The sequence below is a fragment of the Orbicella faveolata genome, unplaced genomic scaffold, assembly GCF_042242905.1.
Source record: "Orbicella faveolata isolate gen_17 unplaced genomic scaffold, um_ofav_v1 contig_24, whole genome shotgun sequence".
Lineage (NCBI taxonomy): Eukaryota > Metazoa > Cnidaria > Anthozoa > Scleractinia > Merulinidae > Orbicella > Orbicella faveolata.
Window position 1 is genome coordinate 1,998,811 of NW_028301552.1, and position 16,043 is coordinate 2,014,853.

General features: G+C 38.8%; 3 protein-coding genes across 5 annotated transcripts; 2 read left to right on the plus strand and 1 right to left on the minus strand.

Annotated features, from left to right (window-relative positions):
• LOC149109957 (uncharacterized) lies at positions 1 to 2,149 on the plus strand. Its single transcript, XM_089291512.1, has 5 exons — positions 1 to 155; positions 238 to 348; positions 585 to 686; positions 780 to 836; positions 1,224 to 2,149. The coding sequence occupies exons 1-5, from the start codon at positions 87 to 89 to the stop codon at positions 1,767 to 1,769; spliced, it is 885 nt and encodes a 294-aa protein (XP_089147638.1). The 5' UTR covers positions 1 to 86; the 3' UTR covers positions 1,770 to 2,149.
• LOC110045818 (uncharacterized) lies at positions 2,150 to 8,077 on the minus strand. The gene is made up of 4 exons (XM_020751442.2): positions 7,870 to 8,077; positions 6,689 to 7,008; positions 4,307 to 4,652; positions 2,150 to 3,371 (listed from the first exon to the last, which is right to left on the minus strand). The coding sequence occupies exons 1-4, from the start codon at positions 7,960 to 7,962 to the stop codon at positions 3,171 to 3,173; spliced, it is 960 nt and encodes a 319-aa protein (XP_020607101.2). The 5' UTR covers positions 7,963 to 8,077; the 3' UTR covers positions 2,150 to 3,170.
• Positions 8,078 to 9,542: 1,465 nt separating this feature from the next.
• On the plus strand, positions 9,543 to 16,033 carry LOC110045819 (synaptotagmin-16-like). Of its 3 annotated transcripts, XM_089290953.1 has the most exons (3): positions 9,543 to 9,815; positions 10,062 to 10,139; positions 14,942 to 16,033. In XM_089290953.1, exon 3 carries the CDS (start codon positions 15,046 to 15,048, stop codon positions 15,688 to 15,690), a length of 645 nt encoding a protein of 214 aa, XP_089147079.1. In that variant the 5' UTR covers positions 9,543 to 9,815; positions 10,062 to 10,139; positions 14,942 to 15,045; the 3' UTR covers positions 15,691 to 16,033. The 3 variants fall into 3 exon arrangements, with proteins under 3 accessions (XP_089147079.1, XP_020607103.1, XP_020607102.1); XM_020751444.2 differs by lacking the exon at positions 10,062 to 10,139; XM_020751443.2 differs by lacking the exons at positions 9,543 to 9,815; positions 10,062 to 10,139 and adding an exon at positions 10,149 to 13,330.
• The last annotated feature ends 10 nt before the right edge of the window (positions 16,034 to 16,043 follow it).

A 16,043-nucleotide genomic window follows, 5' to 3' on the forward strand; every position in this document is an offset into this window, starting at 1 on the left:
CGTACATTCCCGCCAAAAATACTGCGGACAAACTCTGCGCACATTGAACTGGCGGGTCCGGCGAGAAACCTCTGAGAGAGTGTAAAATGTCTAATAACAAATCAGATCGTGACAAACAAAAACAATTGACTGAAACTGTAGAGCGGCAAGAAAAGGTAAGAACATGACCAGTAACAAAACGTTTCGTTGAAGTTTCAGATCAAGCTTATTTGAAGCATTTCGTTTATTACTTACCAGAAACACGGCTTGGTGAGAAAGGCAATTCCAAATATTGCAAGTGCCATTAAAACGGTGGTTAGTCTCAGCAACAACGAGAATTTTAAAGCAGAATGCCTTAAACTAGTCAAGGTAGGCTGACAGTTAACAAATCAGTAGAAATGAGAGAAAAACTTGAATATTATGCGTGACCATCATGACGATAAACTCACTGTTATTAGGCTGAAAAAGCTCTTTATAGCTAACGTTAGGTAAGATCAGAAGCATATCAGCGGTAGGTGATATGCTTCTGGTAAGGTATATTACTGAAATTCGTCGAAACACTTTCTACCTGCTTTCCAACAACTCCGTTCTTGCTACATTTGTAGGTGAAAGATGAGAATGAATTTTACAAAGCCCTAAAGAAGAGATTGTGGAATATTGCGACTTCCAAACTGAATGTAAAACAATGTGTTGATGGCGAAAGCCAAGTATGCTTCAGTTGTTTAATTCTTTGATTTTCAACATTTTTTCTTGTGGTTTCATTTTTTTCCTCGTGTGGTTTTATTTTATTACGACCACAGATCGCCCCTGGTGTAAATGTCTCGGTAGGTGAAGCAAAGGAAAAAACGATTATCGAGGTAAGATTAAGTTTAAGCATGATTAAACATTTATGTGAACGCTATTTTGTATTACAGTGAATGTATATGTATGGACAAATTGCACATAATTGCTAATCTTTCGACAATTGTTGATCCAAACCAAACACAAATATTTTCTTATTACCAGTCATACATTACAGAAATACTTTCCAACAAACGTCAGCTCGAATGATCTAAATAATGCTGTACGAATTAGTCCTTTAATAAATTGCTTATTTTATTTTATTTTATTTATAGATCTTGTTTGTGCAATCATTTATTGATCTATTTTCTCAGAGTAATACAGCCAAAGTTCAAAAGATGACTATGGCAACAGATAAGCTTAAATTTAGTAATGTCCTTTTTGGCTATCGTGTTTCTTGACAGGCATTTCAGAATGACGAGCCCAACAGTGGGGCAGGTGGAGCTGAGGACTATTTTGATGATCTGGCTGCAGGAGATATATCTTTTTATGAAGATTCATCCAGTCAAGAAAACTGTCGGTTTGATCATGAAGCAAAAGATGCAGTAGACCCAGGCACTTGTGCCAGATCACTTCTTCTGTCAGAGGTACAGGAAGTGAGAGAACAAAGATCTTCAGCTATTGTACAAGAACGACCATGCTTTATGGAACAGGTCGAGAAAGGCACACCACTCCCTACTACCGAAGTAATGCCAGATATTACAGGCCCAAAGGCCAAACTCAGGTGTTGTGAAAGTGCATTGATAACAAATAGAAAAGCCACAAGTTCAAAAGACTGGCCAGAAGATTTAACTCAGGATGTTTTTTGGATGGAAAATGACAAAACACCATTCCCACAGACACTGAAGGACATTCATACACTGGATTGTTATGCAGAAGAACAAGCAGATGACATAGTACCTGTCTGCAGACTGCAAAGTGCATTCCAGGTTTGTGTCAAACACTACTAGAAAGTACTGACAGGACTAGCACACAGTTTAATACTGTAGACATGATATAACATTACCATTGCAACATGACTATAAATTACATCAGTTCCTGACACTGGGTTTTTTTTTGTGTACTAGGGGGTAACAGATCAAGATGATGATACATTTCTTGGACGTGCAAAGAAGTCTCAATCACTATCAGTGAATGAGTCCACCATAAGTAAAGAATGAAATCAATGAAAAGAACAAGAACAATTCAACGTTAAATGCTGGACCTGGTACTCATCATTCAAAGCAGCAGGACAGAATGTCTGTTGACGCTCAATCACAGTGTGTGCCTTCACACAATTACTTTGCTGCTTGGCACAACTCTAAATACAAAATCACTATGAACAAAGATATTTCTGTTAGCTCTTTTATTCTACTTTTCAATAAAGTTTATTTCAGTATATCTATCTATGATAAGAAAAAAACTTAAATCAAACAGAAATAAAAGATTGAATATTAAATTTAACTTCATCCATGGGAATTTACCATTGATGATGAATAATGATGATGATGATGATGATGATGATGAATGAATTATTTTGCTGCCAAAAAATACCCTGAAATGCCATTTTCTATTTACTGTAAGCTGCTGTTAAAACTAGTGTTAATAGGGGACTTAAGATTTTAGTGCGAGTACGAGATCGAGTAAAAGGATGACTTTTCAATTCTAGTTTTCAGGCTTCACATTATCACAACACACACCCATCTCATCCCATGAGCTACCCTCTCTGCATAAAACCAGCATGAACAGCAAGGACTCTGGAAACGTCACTGATTTGAAAATTGAAAATCGTACTCGTACTCAGTCTCGTACTCATAGTCCAATCTAAAGCTCCCCAATATAAATGCCATCTTGACAGAGGTATTTTTTACACAAACCGTGGAGCCACATTAAAAGGAAGTTTAACTGTCTTGAAAGAGATAAGAACTTTTTTCATTGATGTCCTTTGAGTGACAACAATTTTGTATATCATAAAAACGTAGGACTACTGGAATGTCATGGCATGCATGTATTTTCAATGTTGAGGCTTATAAATTGACTTTTTAAATTGACATTACCATAACAAAACCACAAGCAAGGTGTTCGGCTTTCTGCCAATGGTTTGAAACTTTTAACTTTTAGCCAAGAGGATCAAAACAGGAATCATTTGTGAAATAAATAAGAGAAAAAAAGAAATAAATTTGACAGTTTATACAAGAAATCTCATGAGCAATATGAGCACCTTTTGCTTTCTTTATGAACCACACATACAATTTTGGTGACATAAGAAACAGTGCCACATGAAAAATATATTTAATTAAACTAACTGAAAATGCTAGAATTAGCAATAGTTCCATTTACTAATATGATAAAGTTAAAATTATATTAGAAATTTAAAGCACTTGACCTACTCCTGTTAGTTTTGATATTATGCCAAGGGATATGCCAACAGCACAACCTAGTAGAATCAAAAGATTTAAATGGCTATACATAATTTCTCTTATTAATAGCTCTACTCTTTCAGAGGACACTTCATCTTTTTTCCTTGTTGTGTATCTTTTAACTTCCTGTTGTAGTCTTTTTATGCCTTCACCCTGTAATTCAAAAGGAGACATTTTTCTTTACAATATGAAAGTTAAATATGTCCAAAAAATGTTGCCATGCATCTATCAGCCCCAAGTCTGTAAAAAAATTGTTTAAAATGAACAAAATACCCTGATAGTCATCTGGCCTGTCTTACTGATGATGAAATGGGGAACAGGGATGGCAGTGGTGTGATGGCTTGCCTTCCACCAATGTGGCCCAGGTTCTATTCTGGCCCGGTGCAATATGTGGCTTGCATTTGTTGTTGGTTCTCATCCTTACTGCAAAGGTTTTTCTCTGGATACTCTGGTTTTCCTTCCTCCCTCCCAAAAACCCGACACTCCAAATTTAAATTCAACCAGGAGAGAGGACCTGCATGAAAACCAGCTAAGGCTGATGTGGCTTCCTCTCTAAATATTGAAATTTCTTTCCTTTTTATTGTGCAGCTCCAGAAAGTATACAAACCTCCCCCATGAAAGGGATTTTTTCTAAGACCCCCCCCCCCCCCACCCCACTCTTCTGGAAATTCAAATTAAGTGTCATGCATTTCTTTACATTTTTTTTTTTTTTTTTGGTCATACAGAATCTTCCACCCCCAGGAAATTCCAATCCCTTCTGTGTTGGGCAGGGGGGGGGGGGGGGGGTGGGGAGTATGGATATTTTCTGGAACTGCATATTTATTTAACCACACATCAATAACCAACCACAATGCAAATTGATCATAATCAAAGTGCAATAATTAACATTTATTCTTGAAGAAAGTATTGCCAGGTGGAGAAGAAGATTCTGAGACTTTCAACTTCATATGTTTCAGCAAACAAAAACAAGATGACACAATTTGGCCAGACTTGATCTAAACAACCTAAGACTGGAGCCATATGATGAACCTAATGCCAACATATGCCATGATACAGCAGTACAAGTAATGTTATTCTAATTTGCCTACCTGAGCATAGGAGGACAATTGCTCCATAATAACAGGAACTACATCAGTCAATAGTTCAACTACATAGGGTTTAACCAATGGCCTAAGAGATGAAAGTTTAATGCCAGCACTAGACAGAAGCTGTCCTTCTGGGGACGTTGCCAAATTATGAAGCTCGGTACCAATAAGTTTATCAACTGCCTCTGACTGTAATATTCTCTGCAGATGGCCTTCAACATTCAGTTGCACTATTTGTTGGTTTAATCTCTTTGTGCTGTACAATTCTAAAAATGTCTCATCAAAGAGGGTATTGATAACTGAGGTCCTCACACTTTCACAAATATCTTGATAGCGATTGTAAACAATCCTGGAGAGAGAAAACATGACTGCTTTAACCATGAGAGCATAAATTATGCATCAATACTCAAGATGAGAGAATTTGATCACACAATAGAAGTGATCAAGAATGCTCTTTCACTACTTTGATCAGTCAATGCAGGATCTCAAAAATGTAATCAAAACATGTAGCAGTCACCAGAGAAGTTTCATAAAATGACAAAAATATTGCATTATAGTGTCATAAACAGTGTCAAAACACTACACGTGTGTAAGTTGGGTTTTCAATGCAAAAAAAATAAATTGCAAAACTAGCACTTTCTAGCTATGAGATTGTAAATATATCAATACTCTTCAGTTTTGACTGTCCATATTTTGTCATGAGTATGCTACTTTTTTCCTGTTTCCCATGCACAAACTACCAAATAATTTCAAATTTTACAACAGGACTTGCACATTAGTTAGAGCAGTTTAAGAGCGGTTTTATCATTAGTGTTGAAAGTAATCCTGTAATGCTTTTATTTTCCTAACTTAGTTTGATAATTGGTTTAAAACATTTATACCAACTGCTCCACAAAGCAGAGACCAAAACAGAATCATTCATGACTTGGTCACTCAGGTTTTGCTGTGATTGGAAGTGGTTCTCAGTTTCTACTTATAGAGATAGACACAGAAATAGACAGAGCCATAGCCACAGACATACAAATAGACAAAGCCATAGCTATAGACACTGACAGGGGCAGGGACAAGGACACAGACACGGACATAAACATATAAATAGATATCAACATAGACTACTTCAGGTTCTCATTGGATCATTGTGGTGTGTGTTTGTTGTGACTGTCTATTGAAATATTTTTGCTTTTGTGAAAGCAGGTTGATAAAATCCTTTAAAGCCATTGTAAATTGTTCAACTACGTTGATTACAAGGGATATATCATTTCTAGTTGTAAAAAATTGACATAACACGAGATAGAGAGAAAGAGTGAATGAGCAAACGTCAGAAGTGGTTGAATATCCTGATAACATTTAAACCATGGGAGTAGTTAGTGAATGACTCTTCTAACTTAGTGTTCTTCCTGCTACAAAGTCAGTTGGTATACAACATAATTTCCATGTTTTCCCCTTGTGGATTATCATAGAAAAAATCAACATAACTATCATGTAGACATTACACTGTACTTAGTCTCTGACTAACTTTCTATGCCTTTCAAAACATGCTATTTACTATGAAGTTGAAAACCTAACTAATGATTGCATTTTCATCAATCATAATAATTACCATAACAATCAACAGACTTTGAGAACACGAAACAAAATGAGCTAAATCTACCGATGACAACCAACAGACGTGACCTTTTGAATCCATTAAAGGGAATTTCTATCTTCTGTGTGGTCCATCGAGACCATTGACAGCAGTGAAAATTCATGTGTAATAGCCAGCCCTGTAATTTGCAGTTTCAAGAAACATCCATACCCACCCAAGGAAGGTTGTCGTAAAGTCTGAAATAAGAAATAATATCTACTGACCAGAAACTATCTGGAATGAGGACTTATGAAAAAGAGCATAACAATTTCCAGTTGATGAAGAGATTCTCCAAAGAAGGTAGAGATGGCTGGGTCACATGCTAGGGAAACCAGCAAGTAGCATTAGGGTTTACAGGGTTAATGGAAGAGAGGATCTTGGAAAGGGTTTAAAGATGATCAGGTATGCCTGGATGCTGCAGGAGAGGAAAGCTCAGGTCAAGTGAAGCTGGAAAAGCATCACTGGTGGCCTATTCTCATTTGTTAGCATATTTAGTTGTTTAGGTAGTTAGTTATTTCGTTTATTACATTGAAGTAACTTGTTTATTGTGATCAGTTATTAACGTAGTTAGCTTGAAGATATTAGCATCTGGGTGCTACTCCGTAAATTCAAGACTAAATAAAGTTCACATATGTAAGCTACACTGTAATTTCCAGAAGCATAGGTGGTTCAAACCAGCAAACCTTCTGTGGCAGAGATATGGATATTTTCTGAAGTAATCCAAAAATTAATCATTAAAATTAACCTGCTACATCTCATACCCGCTTCCACAAAGACCAGGAATTCTTTTAAAAAATAAGGTCACCGCTAAATGGTTCACACAGCCTCCAGTGAATCCAAATGTACCACAAGAGAAAAGATACTGAGCTATGGAATGCCAAGTTGCAGAGCCTTCATATGATGTCAGTGATAGTGTAAATAACCCAATTATACTTAAATGGAGACAGATCAAGATACAAGTTACTCCAAGGCTTGATTTCCAGTGTACAAATGTATGGCAGAGAAGAGGAAGTCTGTTTTGCATCATCACATCTTGCTTTGGGAACACTGGGTAAAAGGGCTGGGTAACACTGATGTTCATCTGTTGAGAAACATTGAAAAAGACATTCAACCTAGCCTCCTACATGAGACATTATTTTGGCTCATCACACTCTCCTTCCCAACAAACGGCAGTCATGTGCACTAAAGGCATCTGCAGTCGAGTGTCGATCGATACTCTCAATCGATAGCCTCGATTGACATCTCAATCAATACTCAATTAACATCTTGGCTGACACTCTATTGACACTTGATCAACAGTCAGTCGAAAGTCGGCCGAGTGTCGATTGACTCATATGAATCGATTGAAAATTAGTTGACTCTCAACTGACTGTTGACCGAGCCGTTGATGGAGTGTCGATTGAGTGTCAACCGAGGTGTTGATGGAGCGTTGTCCAAGAATCGATCGAGGGTCGATCGAGGGTCGATCAAGGGTATCGATCGACACTCAACCGTGGATGCCTTTAGTACACATGATCCCCAATGGCTTTAAAGAACAATAATATTATTACCAATGAACACCAACAGCTCAGTCAGGAATTGTAGTTGAAAATCTTAAGACATACATGGAATTCATCCAGGTCTACTTTAAAGTCATTCTATGCGAAAATATTCAAATCTAATAGCTATTTCTATCCTCAGCCCAACAGAGAACCTTTAAGAGTCATTTGTGGTCATCGCCCACAGGAATCATTTGCAGTCATCCTTATGGCGGATGACTGCAAATAAGCTGTTAAAGATGTTTAAAAAGCTAATAAGCCTATGTTCATGACTAATCACAACACGAAATAGTGAAATGGCAAATAAATAAAGCAGAATAGGAACAATGACAAAAACCGCAAACAAAAGGAATACGATTAGTTTAATTTCACCAAGTGTGGATCTCGTTTGAATATTTCGTTACCTGGTCTGCTCCAGTTGCCTCACCAATCGATCTGAGCTCTGTTTTGTCTGAGCTGAGACTATTCAAAAACGTTCCATAACTTTTTCTCGACATCACATACTAACAGAAACTTGAACTATCACAATTATCTTTCTCTTTCCGCGTTAGAAACTAAGAAACTCGACGCACTTCTTGTTGTTTTGGCCCAGTCCTAAACCGTGAGATTCCCAGTGCCCAGGACCAACTAATCGCTTGCGGCGTTGCTTGCGGCAAAATTATGTTGCTCCTCTCCCAGTTCATCCTTCAAAGACTTGATATAGGCTCACTCACTAACTAGTGATATCCCGCCTTTTATTTGCCCCCTTTTCCCGATTCTAGAACCTGATTCGTTGGACATTGTTGCATTTGAATGGTATCATTCACGTCAAATCTTCGTCGGGCTTATCCCGGTTTCTGCAGCATTAACTGAGCGACTAGGAGTATGTCTTTCTCCCCCCGCCCCCCCCCCCCCCCCCCCGCTTATGGCCTGCTAATCCATCGCGGGGTTTAATACCGATCAACATTAATTCTAACGTCTCATGGGCTGGAAAGAGACGTAATGAAAGTTAAGTTTCTTGGCCAGGAACATTGCGCAATGACGCCGGCCAGGACTAGAACCTAGACCGCTCGCTAAAATAATCTCTGGTTTACGGCTTGGTTACATGATGTTACTTTGTACCTCCCTTATAAAAAGTTTTCCTTTTTCTTCTTCTTCTTCTTCTTCTTCTTCTTCTTCTTCTTCTTCTTCTTCTTCTTCTTCTTCTTCTTCTTCTTCTTCTTCTTCTTCTTCTTCTTCTTCTTCTTATCGTTTTCTTCAAACTGTTACTGACTAACCGTCAGTTTCATTGTTCTAGGCTCCGTCCACGCTACGTGCGCCGGAGAAAATTGAAAACGCAGCTTTATTTCTACGGTTAGAACTACCCTCCACAGCTTTTTGGAAAAGCTCTTGAAACCGGAGAAATTTGAAAACGCCAGCTTTACGTTTTAGTGTCAGTGGACGGAAAACATTTTGAAAATAGAGCTTTTCGAAACGGATGTCATCACAATAATCCAAAAGGACCGGTTATTGTTGTCAGTATGTTCAAATTTCTTCGGCGTAGAGTGGTCGGAAAACATTTGATGTGCTTTCAGAGTGAAAACGCCATTTTCACATTTCGCCGCTGTAGTGTCGACGAGGCCTAAGCAGGAGCCTACGTTCCTGGCCTAAGTTATCAGTTGTTGAATCAATTTCAGCTGTTACATGTATAAAGGTCTGTAAACTGATGATCATCTTGATAGAAGTTGCCTTTTTAAAAATTCTATCCTTTTCTATCAGGAATTTAGAAGATATAATAAAAGGAAACTGGAAAAATGACGATAAAAGTAGTGGTTTGTGGGCATAATTACGCCGCTGCCGGCAGAGAGACCAGGTTAGAGAACAGATTAGGTCACGGAACTGTCTGTGGACATACCCGGATATGATGTGAGTTGTGTCTTTTTGATTTGATATGAATGAATACAGACGTATTCGCTTGCGATGTCCCCAGTGACGCTCAATACGTGCTTTGAGAGGTCTGTTCAGGGCGCCTTGTGTCTTATCTAAACCTCTCTTTGTTATGCAAAACACCTTAAGTCACCGATATAAAAGACGTTCTGTAATGAATGCAGAATTGACTTTCAAGTGTTTCTCACGCATAAAAGATACTCATTGAAATTCCATTCCAAAGTGATCAGTCGCTGTCATTTCACTTGGTCAATACATTCAGTTACCCTCGTTTCGTATCCTTTTTTCCATTTTATGCGGCTGCTGTTTGACCCACTTTTCTGGCTGCCACTAAAAAGTTTTCTGGAGTCAGAAAACTTCCTCGGGATGTGTTGGAATTATTTGCCTCTTGGAGCGTGAAACCTTTAGTTTATCAAAGAAGATTCTCGTCAACTCGACATGGATTGTAAGTAGTGCTGCAATTTTTAACTACTGAGTGCTGACCATTTATAACTTAAGTGTAATTAACTCGTTCATCATGTGAAACCATGCTAGCTTGAACACATACTAGAGAGAAGTCTGCTTGTTTCAGTGCGCGCTTTCTCGGTGTCGGTTGGATTAGTCGATACGTGCATTAACGAATTCCGAATCAACGAGTAGCCAACGAACTGTTACAGCCCTGGTTTGTATATGTTCTGAGATATCTTTCTAGCATTCAGTTCCTCAGGAATGAAAAATGATGAACCACCCGGCTGAGATATCATTGAAAGGACTGGTGGCCAAACTTAAAGTAAGAGTGATCCTGGCGTAAAATAGTTTATCAATTACTAGAAAACAAACAATTACGGTAGGAGTCTCAGAGTAAAGCTCCACCAGCTGTGGAGGGTTTAACCGATCAAGACAAACTGTTATTCTCTGAGGGGAAGAAGACTTCGTTGACTTCTACATGGAGAATACCCCAGTTAGCTTGCGTGCATTTTACGCCTGTTTGTTAATTGTTAATTAAGCAAAATAAGAACCTGTTGAATGTCAAGAATAGAGTTTGTAGCACAAAGAGCACAGCTCGCTTTTCCCGAAATAAATAATTTTTTTGGTGGTCAGGAAGGAAGAGCATAAGTCAAGAATATCTTCTGAAGTTCGATGCAGCTGAATGCATTTTACCTCAAATGACTAATAATCAGAAATTAACATTAGGGCTCAGTGCAATGGGTCTTTTCATCTCAAGTTCATGTCATTGCTCTGTAATACCTCAGACAAAGATAAACCATCGAGATAAAACTCGCAAACCACAATTGCAGTTACTGTAGTGACTGATAAATTTTCAAAACTTTGTTTGAATTCTTACATGCATTGGCCAGTTGCACTAATTATTCAGACTATTGTTTCGTTCAACTTATTTCTATTCATGATTTTAAGCCGGGAACGGAACAACAAAGGCATGCACCAAAGTTTAAAGTAAAACATTTGGTATCTCTAGCTTCCTCTTGTTTGTAAGCGCTCACGAGTAAACTAACATATAGGCCTATGCCTTTTTTACGGTTGTCCTCGATCCCAGGGCCTCGATCTGCTCGTGCATCAGGTAGTTTGACATAATTTAGTTCACAGTTAGCTCAGCGCGCGCGATTCATCCGCAACGCTCTGACAGTTAGCAAGTTGAATAAACACGGCGGCTTTACGTTTGACATCAAAGCGTGATTATATAATACTGCGGCGCTGTCTGAGATCTAATTACAAATATCCCAAAGCAGTACTAGTTAATTAAACTGAGATCGGTATATCTGCCGGTCGATTAATTAAAAACCCGCGCATTTCACCCAAAAGCAGAATACATTTACATGCAATGTTTAATAACTAGATAGATAGCCGTTTACTTTAAAACGATGGAATCAAAAGCTAAGAAGCTTGTGGGTTCGTTTGTACCGAAACTAAATATTTATAAAACAATAACATTTGGAAATATACAATAAGAATCTAAAATCATGTATATATCTAGTCTATCTTTTTTTTTTATTATTAAGGATTGTTCCTTGAGTCCTCGGGAGTGAGTCATTTGATAAACTATTCAGATTGTTCTTGAACACATCAGTATACCGATCGCGTGACCAGCAGTCAATGCACAGCCATCAGTCAAGTCGGTTATCATGATAAATATTGAACATAAACATCCAGCTACATCTTGTGTATGTTACGATATTCATATTTGCTCTCGAACTGGAATACATGAGTACATTTGGAATTCTGTTTTTGTGATCCTTTGATCAAAGATTTCACAACGGTATTCTACAATACAGTAAAGTTGTGAAAGTGACGACACTTGTTACTTCGGATTTGGCAGCCTTTCCAGTCACGTCTTTTGAGGGGAGGGGGAAAGAAGCGTTGCAAAAACGGGTACCACGTGTAAGCTGATCCATCTTGGTACACTTAAGTAATGTTTTCAGTTCTATTTACAACTATATTCGTTTCTCGATTTATAGTGTTCCCAATTAGCCCAGCAGTTTGGAGGGCTATATTCTTCACACAGGGTAGAGACATAACTAAGCCGGTCAGTTGGGAGGGTCATATTTTCCACAGAGGGAAAACACATAAGTAAGTCAGTTGGGAGGGCGATATTCTCCACAGAGGAAAAAGTGACGATACGGTAAGAGTTAGTTCGGAAGGCCGTATTCTCCACAGAGGGAAAAATTACAGGTAATTCAGTTGGGAGGGTCATATTCTCCACAAAAAGAAAAGTTACGAGTAAGTCAGTTGAGAGGGTCATATTCTCTGCAGAGGGAAAAGGTATGAGTAAATCAGCTGGGAGGGTCGTATTCTCCACAGAGGGAAAAGTTATGAGTAAATCAGTTGGGAGGGCCGTATTCTCCACAGAGGGAGAAGTTATAAGTAAGTCAGTGTCGAGGGTCATATTCTCAACAGAGGGAAAAGTTATGAGTAAGTCAGTTGGGAGGGTCTTATTCTCCACAGAGGGAAAAGTTATAAGTAAGTCAGTTGGGAGGGTCATATTCTCCACAGAGGGAGAAGTTATAAGTAAGTCAGTTGAGAGGGTCATACTTTCCACAAAGGGAAAAGACATAAGTAAGTCAGTTGAGAGGGTCATACTTTCCACAAAGGGAAAAGACATAAGTAAGTCAGTTGAGAGGGTCATATTCTCCACAGAGGGAGAAGTTATAAGTAAGTCAGTTGGGAGGGTCATATTCTCCGCAGAGGGAAAAGTTATAAGTAAGTCAATTGGGAGGGTCATATTCTCCACAAAGGGAAAAGACATAACTAAGTCAGTTGGGAGGGTCATATTCTCCGCAGAGGGAAAAGTTGTAAGTAAGTCAGTTGCGAGGGTCATATTCTCCACAAAGGGAAAAGACATAATTTAGTCATTTCGGAGGGTCGTTACATTTGGTAGAAGGAGCTGGAGGTGAGCTTGTACTCAAGGAATGGACTGTTGCGAGACTGAACTATTACATTTCCGCAACCTTTTAAATAGGTTTGTAAATTTTCTTACAAAACTTTTTGACAAAACTTTTAAAACTTCGGCTGTGTTGGCATGACAACGTTTTAGGGCGTTGTGAAAGGAGAAAACAGTTGTTAATCACTCTTAGAGATAAAAGTGTTGACATATGATAAACACACCACTTTACCCAAAGTGCGCCTCTTTTGTGACATGAAAGTCTAAATTTGAACTAAGTAAATACAATAAGCAAACTTTTGAATGTTCGACGACGGTAACCGCAGTAACAGAATGATCGCGTTAAACATCCATACATTAAAACGTCAAAAACTTGTGAACGCACTGTCCATCACGACTCAAGCCGAATTATAATGAAAAACACAGAATTTTCGCAGGCTTTCCAAGCGATGTACAGAGAACGTTTACTGGAGAGTAACAGAAGTGAACAGCCAGTGCTTTGAACTGGTATAAAAACCTAAAAACATTCTTGAAACTGAAGACACAGGCGGGAAGATAAATGGAGTGGAGTCTTATTCCATCCGGTAAGCGAAGCTGCTTTGATTCACGCAGGGCAAAGGCCCGCTATTTTCTTTCTGGATTTGTCATCTTCTGTTCTAAGGAATAGTGGAGATGATGGATCACAGATGAGACAGATGACAGTTTGAACAAAAGAGAAAATTTCGAAAAGGGGTCAACATTTCTCAGAACAGTTTTCTATACATTTCGCTAGTATAACTCGGCCCAAATTTCGGAGAGCGTATTTCGGTCTCATGTAGTTTGATGCTTTCTTCTTCTAAGAAAGTGAAAATTTAAGAAATTTAATACAATGCTATAAGTTTGAGATGTCTGAAGACAGGACAATAGCTCATTCCTGACCTTAACAAACAAGATGTTCAATACGAACTACAGAGAACTGAAGAAGAATGGGTAAGCTGTTTCAAGGGAAGTGACATGGAAATTAAAGGGGACATTCGTCTTAATTAAAAGCTTTTATAAGTGTTAAGTTGATGACTATACAACAGTTATTTCCGAAGCCTGGATGCATGTTTTTAATTCTTGGAGAAGTGAGGTTTCACTCAGTTATGCTGAATTCCGTGCAGGTTGATAGACTGAAATTCCGTTTTTTAGAGTTGAATTTAATTTAATTCAATGCCTTGTTTAATCTAAATAGCTTTTTACACACCATATATTGACGTCATTTAAGAGCAAACTTGTCAAAAACTGTCAATCATTTACATGTAAAACTTAAATAACAAGTCACTGTTTTTACTCCCTGTTAAAATCCCGCCGTTTTGGTTGAAGTCGTTGTATCGATATTTACTACGTCTTCTGTGGTTTGTTTTTTCAGTCGGGCGGAAACATCGCTAAATTAGAATAATCTGGGAGGGAGGGCGGCCAGATGACACTTGCAGATTATGTTCAGTGAAACACTTTTAATATGGTATCATGAGCAAATCTTTAACTTCAAACTTTTATGATAATTACTGTTTCTCTGAAGCTAAATCCATCGGTACTTAAATAAAGTTTTTACCTACCAACTAACCTACTTACTTGTTTACTAGATGAGCTATGTTCTAGTATGTGCTAGTATTTTTTCAGAAGATCATTCAGGGATGCAGCTTAATTATAAGCGGACTACTTTGCCCATTCCTCAGTGGATGCTGAGATCAATCAACCAAGCAACCAACCATGCATGCATTCATTCAGTCAGTCAGTCTCTAAGTCTCTAAGTCACTCAGTCACTCAGTCACTCAGTCACTCAGTCACTCAGTCACTCAGTCACTCAGTCACTCAGTCACTCAGTCACTCAGTCACTCGGTCACTCGGTCACTCGGTCACTCGGTCACTCGGTCACTCGGTCACTCGGTCACTCGGTCACTCAGTCAGTCAGTCAGTCAGTCTGTCAGTTAGTCAGTCAGTCAGATAGTGAGTGAGTGAGTCAGTCAGTCAGTCAGTCAGTCAGTCAATCAATCATTTCGTACACTTAGCTTGTCCCACATAATGCAAATCTGGTTTCCTAGTACACCACTAAAACGTAATAGTTGTTAACAGAAAGATATTTTTAAAAAGCTTTTGTACACAGCAGGTACCAAAGATAGTAAGTAGTGGAAATGATGATGTTTAATGATATGCCTTTACATTTTTTCCTTCAGGGTATGTTCCAGCTGTCATTTTCTTGGTGTTTATTGTATTTATTTTAATCGGTCTCCTGGCCACATATTACTGCCTAAAGAAAGAGCTATGCCCCTGTTCCAAGATGGAGCCTCCCCAGAAGAACAAGGGAGCCGGGTACGAAGAGCTTGGGGAGGAGCCCACAGACACTTCTGAAGAGGAAGAGAACCCTGAGGAAGAAAAAGGTGGAGCACCGCCTGGGGACGAATCCCCTGAGAAGTTGCCAATTTTTGAAGTGGATAAGGGAGACGATGTTCAAAAAATTGTGTCTGCATACGGGGACATTCAAGTAGATACAGGACTTAAAGAAGTCGATCACGTGCCAGTGTTTGGCAGTGTTCATTTTCAAGCCGAATATTCAGCTAAAGTAGGCCGTGTGGCTGTAACCATCTTGGAAGCCAGGGAGCTTCCTTCTAAAAGTCGAGGAGGCAGTTCACACTGTCGATTTCATCTTCTACTGCTTCCTTCAAGAAGGCAGCGCTTCAAAAGCAAGTCGCGGTCGACGTCACGTCCTAAATTCGACGAAAAGTTTGTGTTTGACCGCATTTTACAGCAGGACTTGTTTAGAATGGCAATTCGAATCAGGCTCTATGGACACGACAAACTCGGAAAAGAGAAAATAATCGGAGAACACATACTGCAGCTAGCAGATGTGGCTCAATCACGAGAGATGAAGATGGATGTCTGGAGAGATCTTAAAGCTAACCTCACTGGCACAGACACCCCTTGACTTGGCTCAAGCCTGATTTATTTTACAATTGTAACCACACAAAGCATTTCGAAGACTAACAAAAGAAGCGCAATCCGGCTTCAACCTTAAACAGCAAGCCAGGGTCGTTTCTCAGGCATTATCAGAAAAAAGTGTATTTCTTTCATGTCTGCTGATTTTTGATTAACGCATAGCCTGTTACAAGATCCTGAATTTAAAAGAGTAACGTCAAAAAATTTTGCTTCGGTTGGTCTGTTACCAGCTGCGGACCTGCAAGCTTGTTGATCGCGTGTTCGTGACTTTTCCTCACAGTTATTCTTGTCTGTAACATAATTCTGACGTAGTAAATGGTTTGAACCCAGGAGTATCAGTAA

Excerpts from the sequence above, each read along its gene's own strand:
- LOC149109957 (XM_089291512.1), top strand. The coding sequence starts at position 87 with ATGTCTAATAACAAATCAGATCGTGACAAACAAAAACAATTGACTGAA. Across the intron at positions 349-584 it reads AATGCCTTAAACTAGTCAAG|GTGAAAGATGAGAATGAATT; the intron begins GTAGGCTGACAG and ends CTACATTTGTAG. Across the intron at positions 837-1,223 it reads AGGAAAAAACGATTATCGAG|GCATTTCAGAATGACGAGCC; the intron begins GTAAGATTAAGT and ends GTTTCTTGACAG.
- LOC110045819 (XM_020751443.2), top strand. The coding sequence starts at position 13,306 with ATGGAGTGGAGTCTTATTCCATCCG. Across the intron at positions 13,331-14,941 it reads GTGGAGTCTTATTCCATCCG|GGTATGTTCCAGCTGTCATT; the intron begins GTAAGCGAAGCT and ends TTTTTCCTTCAG.
- LOC110045818 (XM_020751442.2), bottom strand. The coding sequence starts at position 7,962 with ATGTCGAGAAAAAGTTATGGAACGTTTTTGAATAGTCTCAGCTCAGAC. Across the intron at positions 7,009-7,869 it reads AGGCAACTGGAGCAGACCAG|ATGAACATCAGTGTTACCCA; the intron begins GTAACGAAATAT and ends GTTTCTCAACAG. Across the intron at positions 4,653-6,688 it reads CCTGGTCTTTGTGGAAGCGG|GATTGTTTACAATCGCTATC; the intron begins GTATGAGATGTA and ends TTCTCTCTCCAG.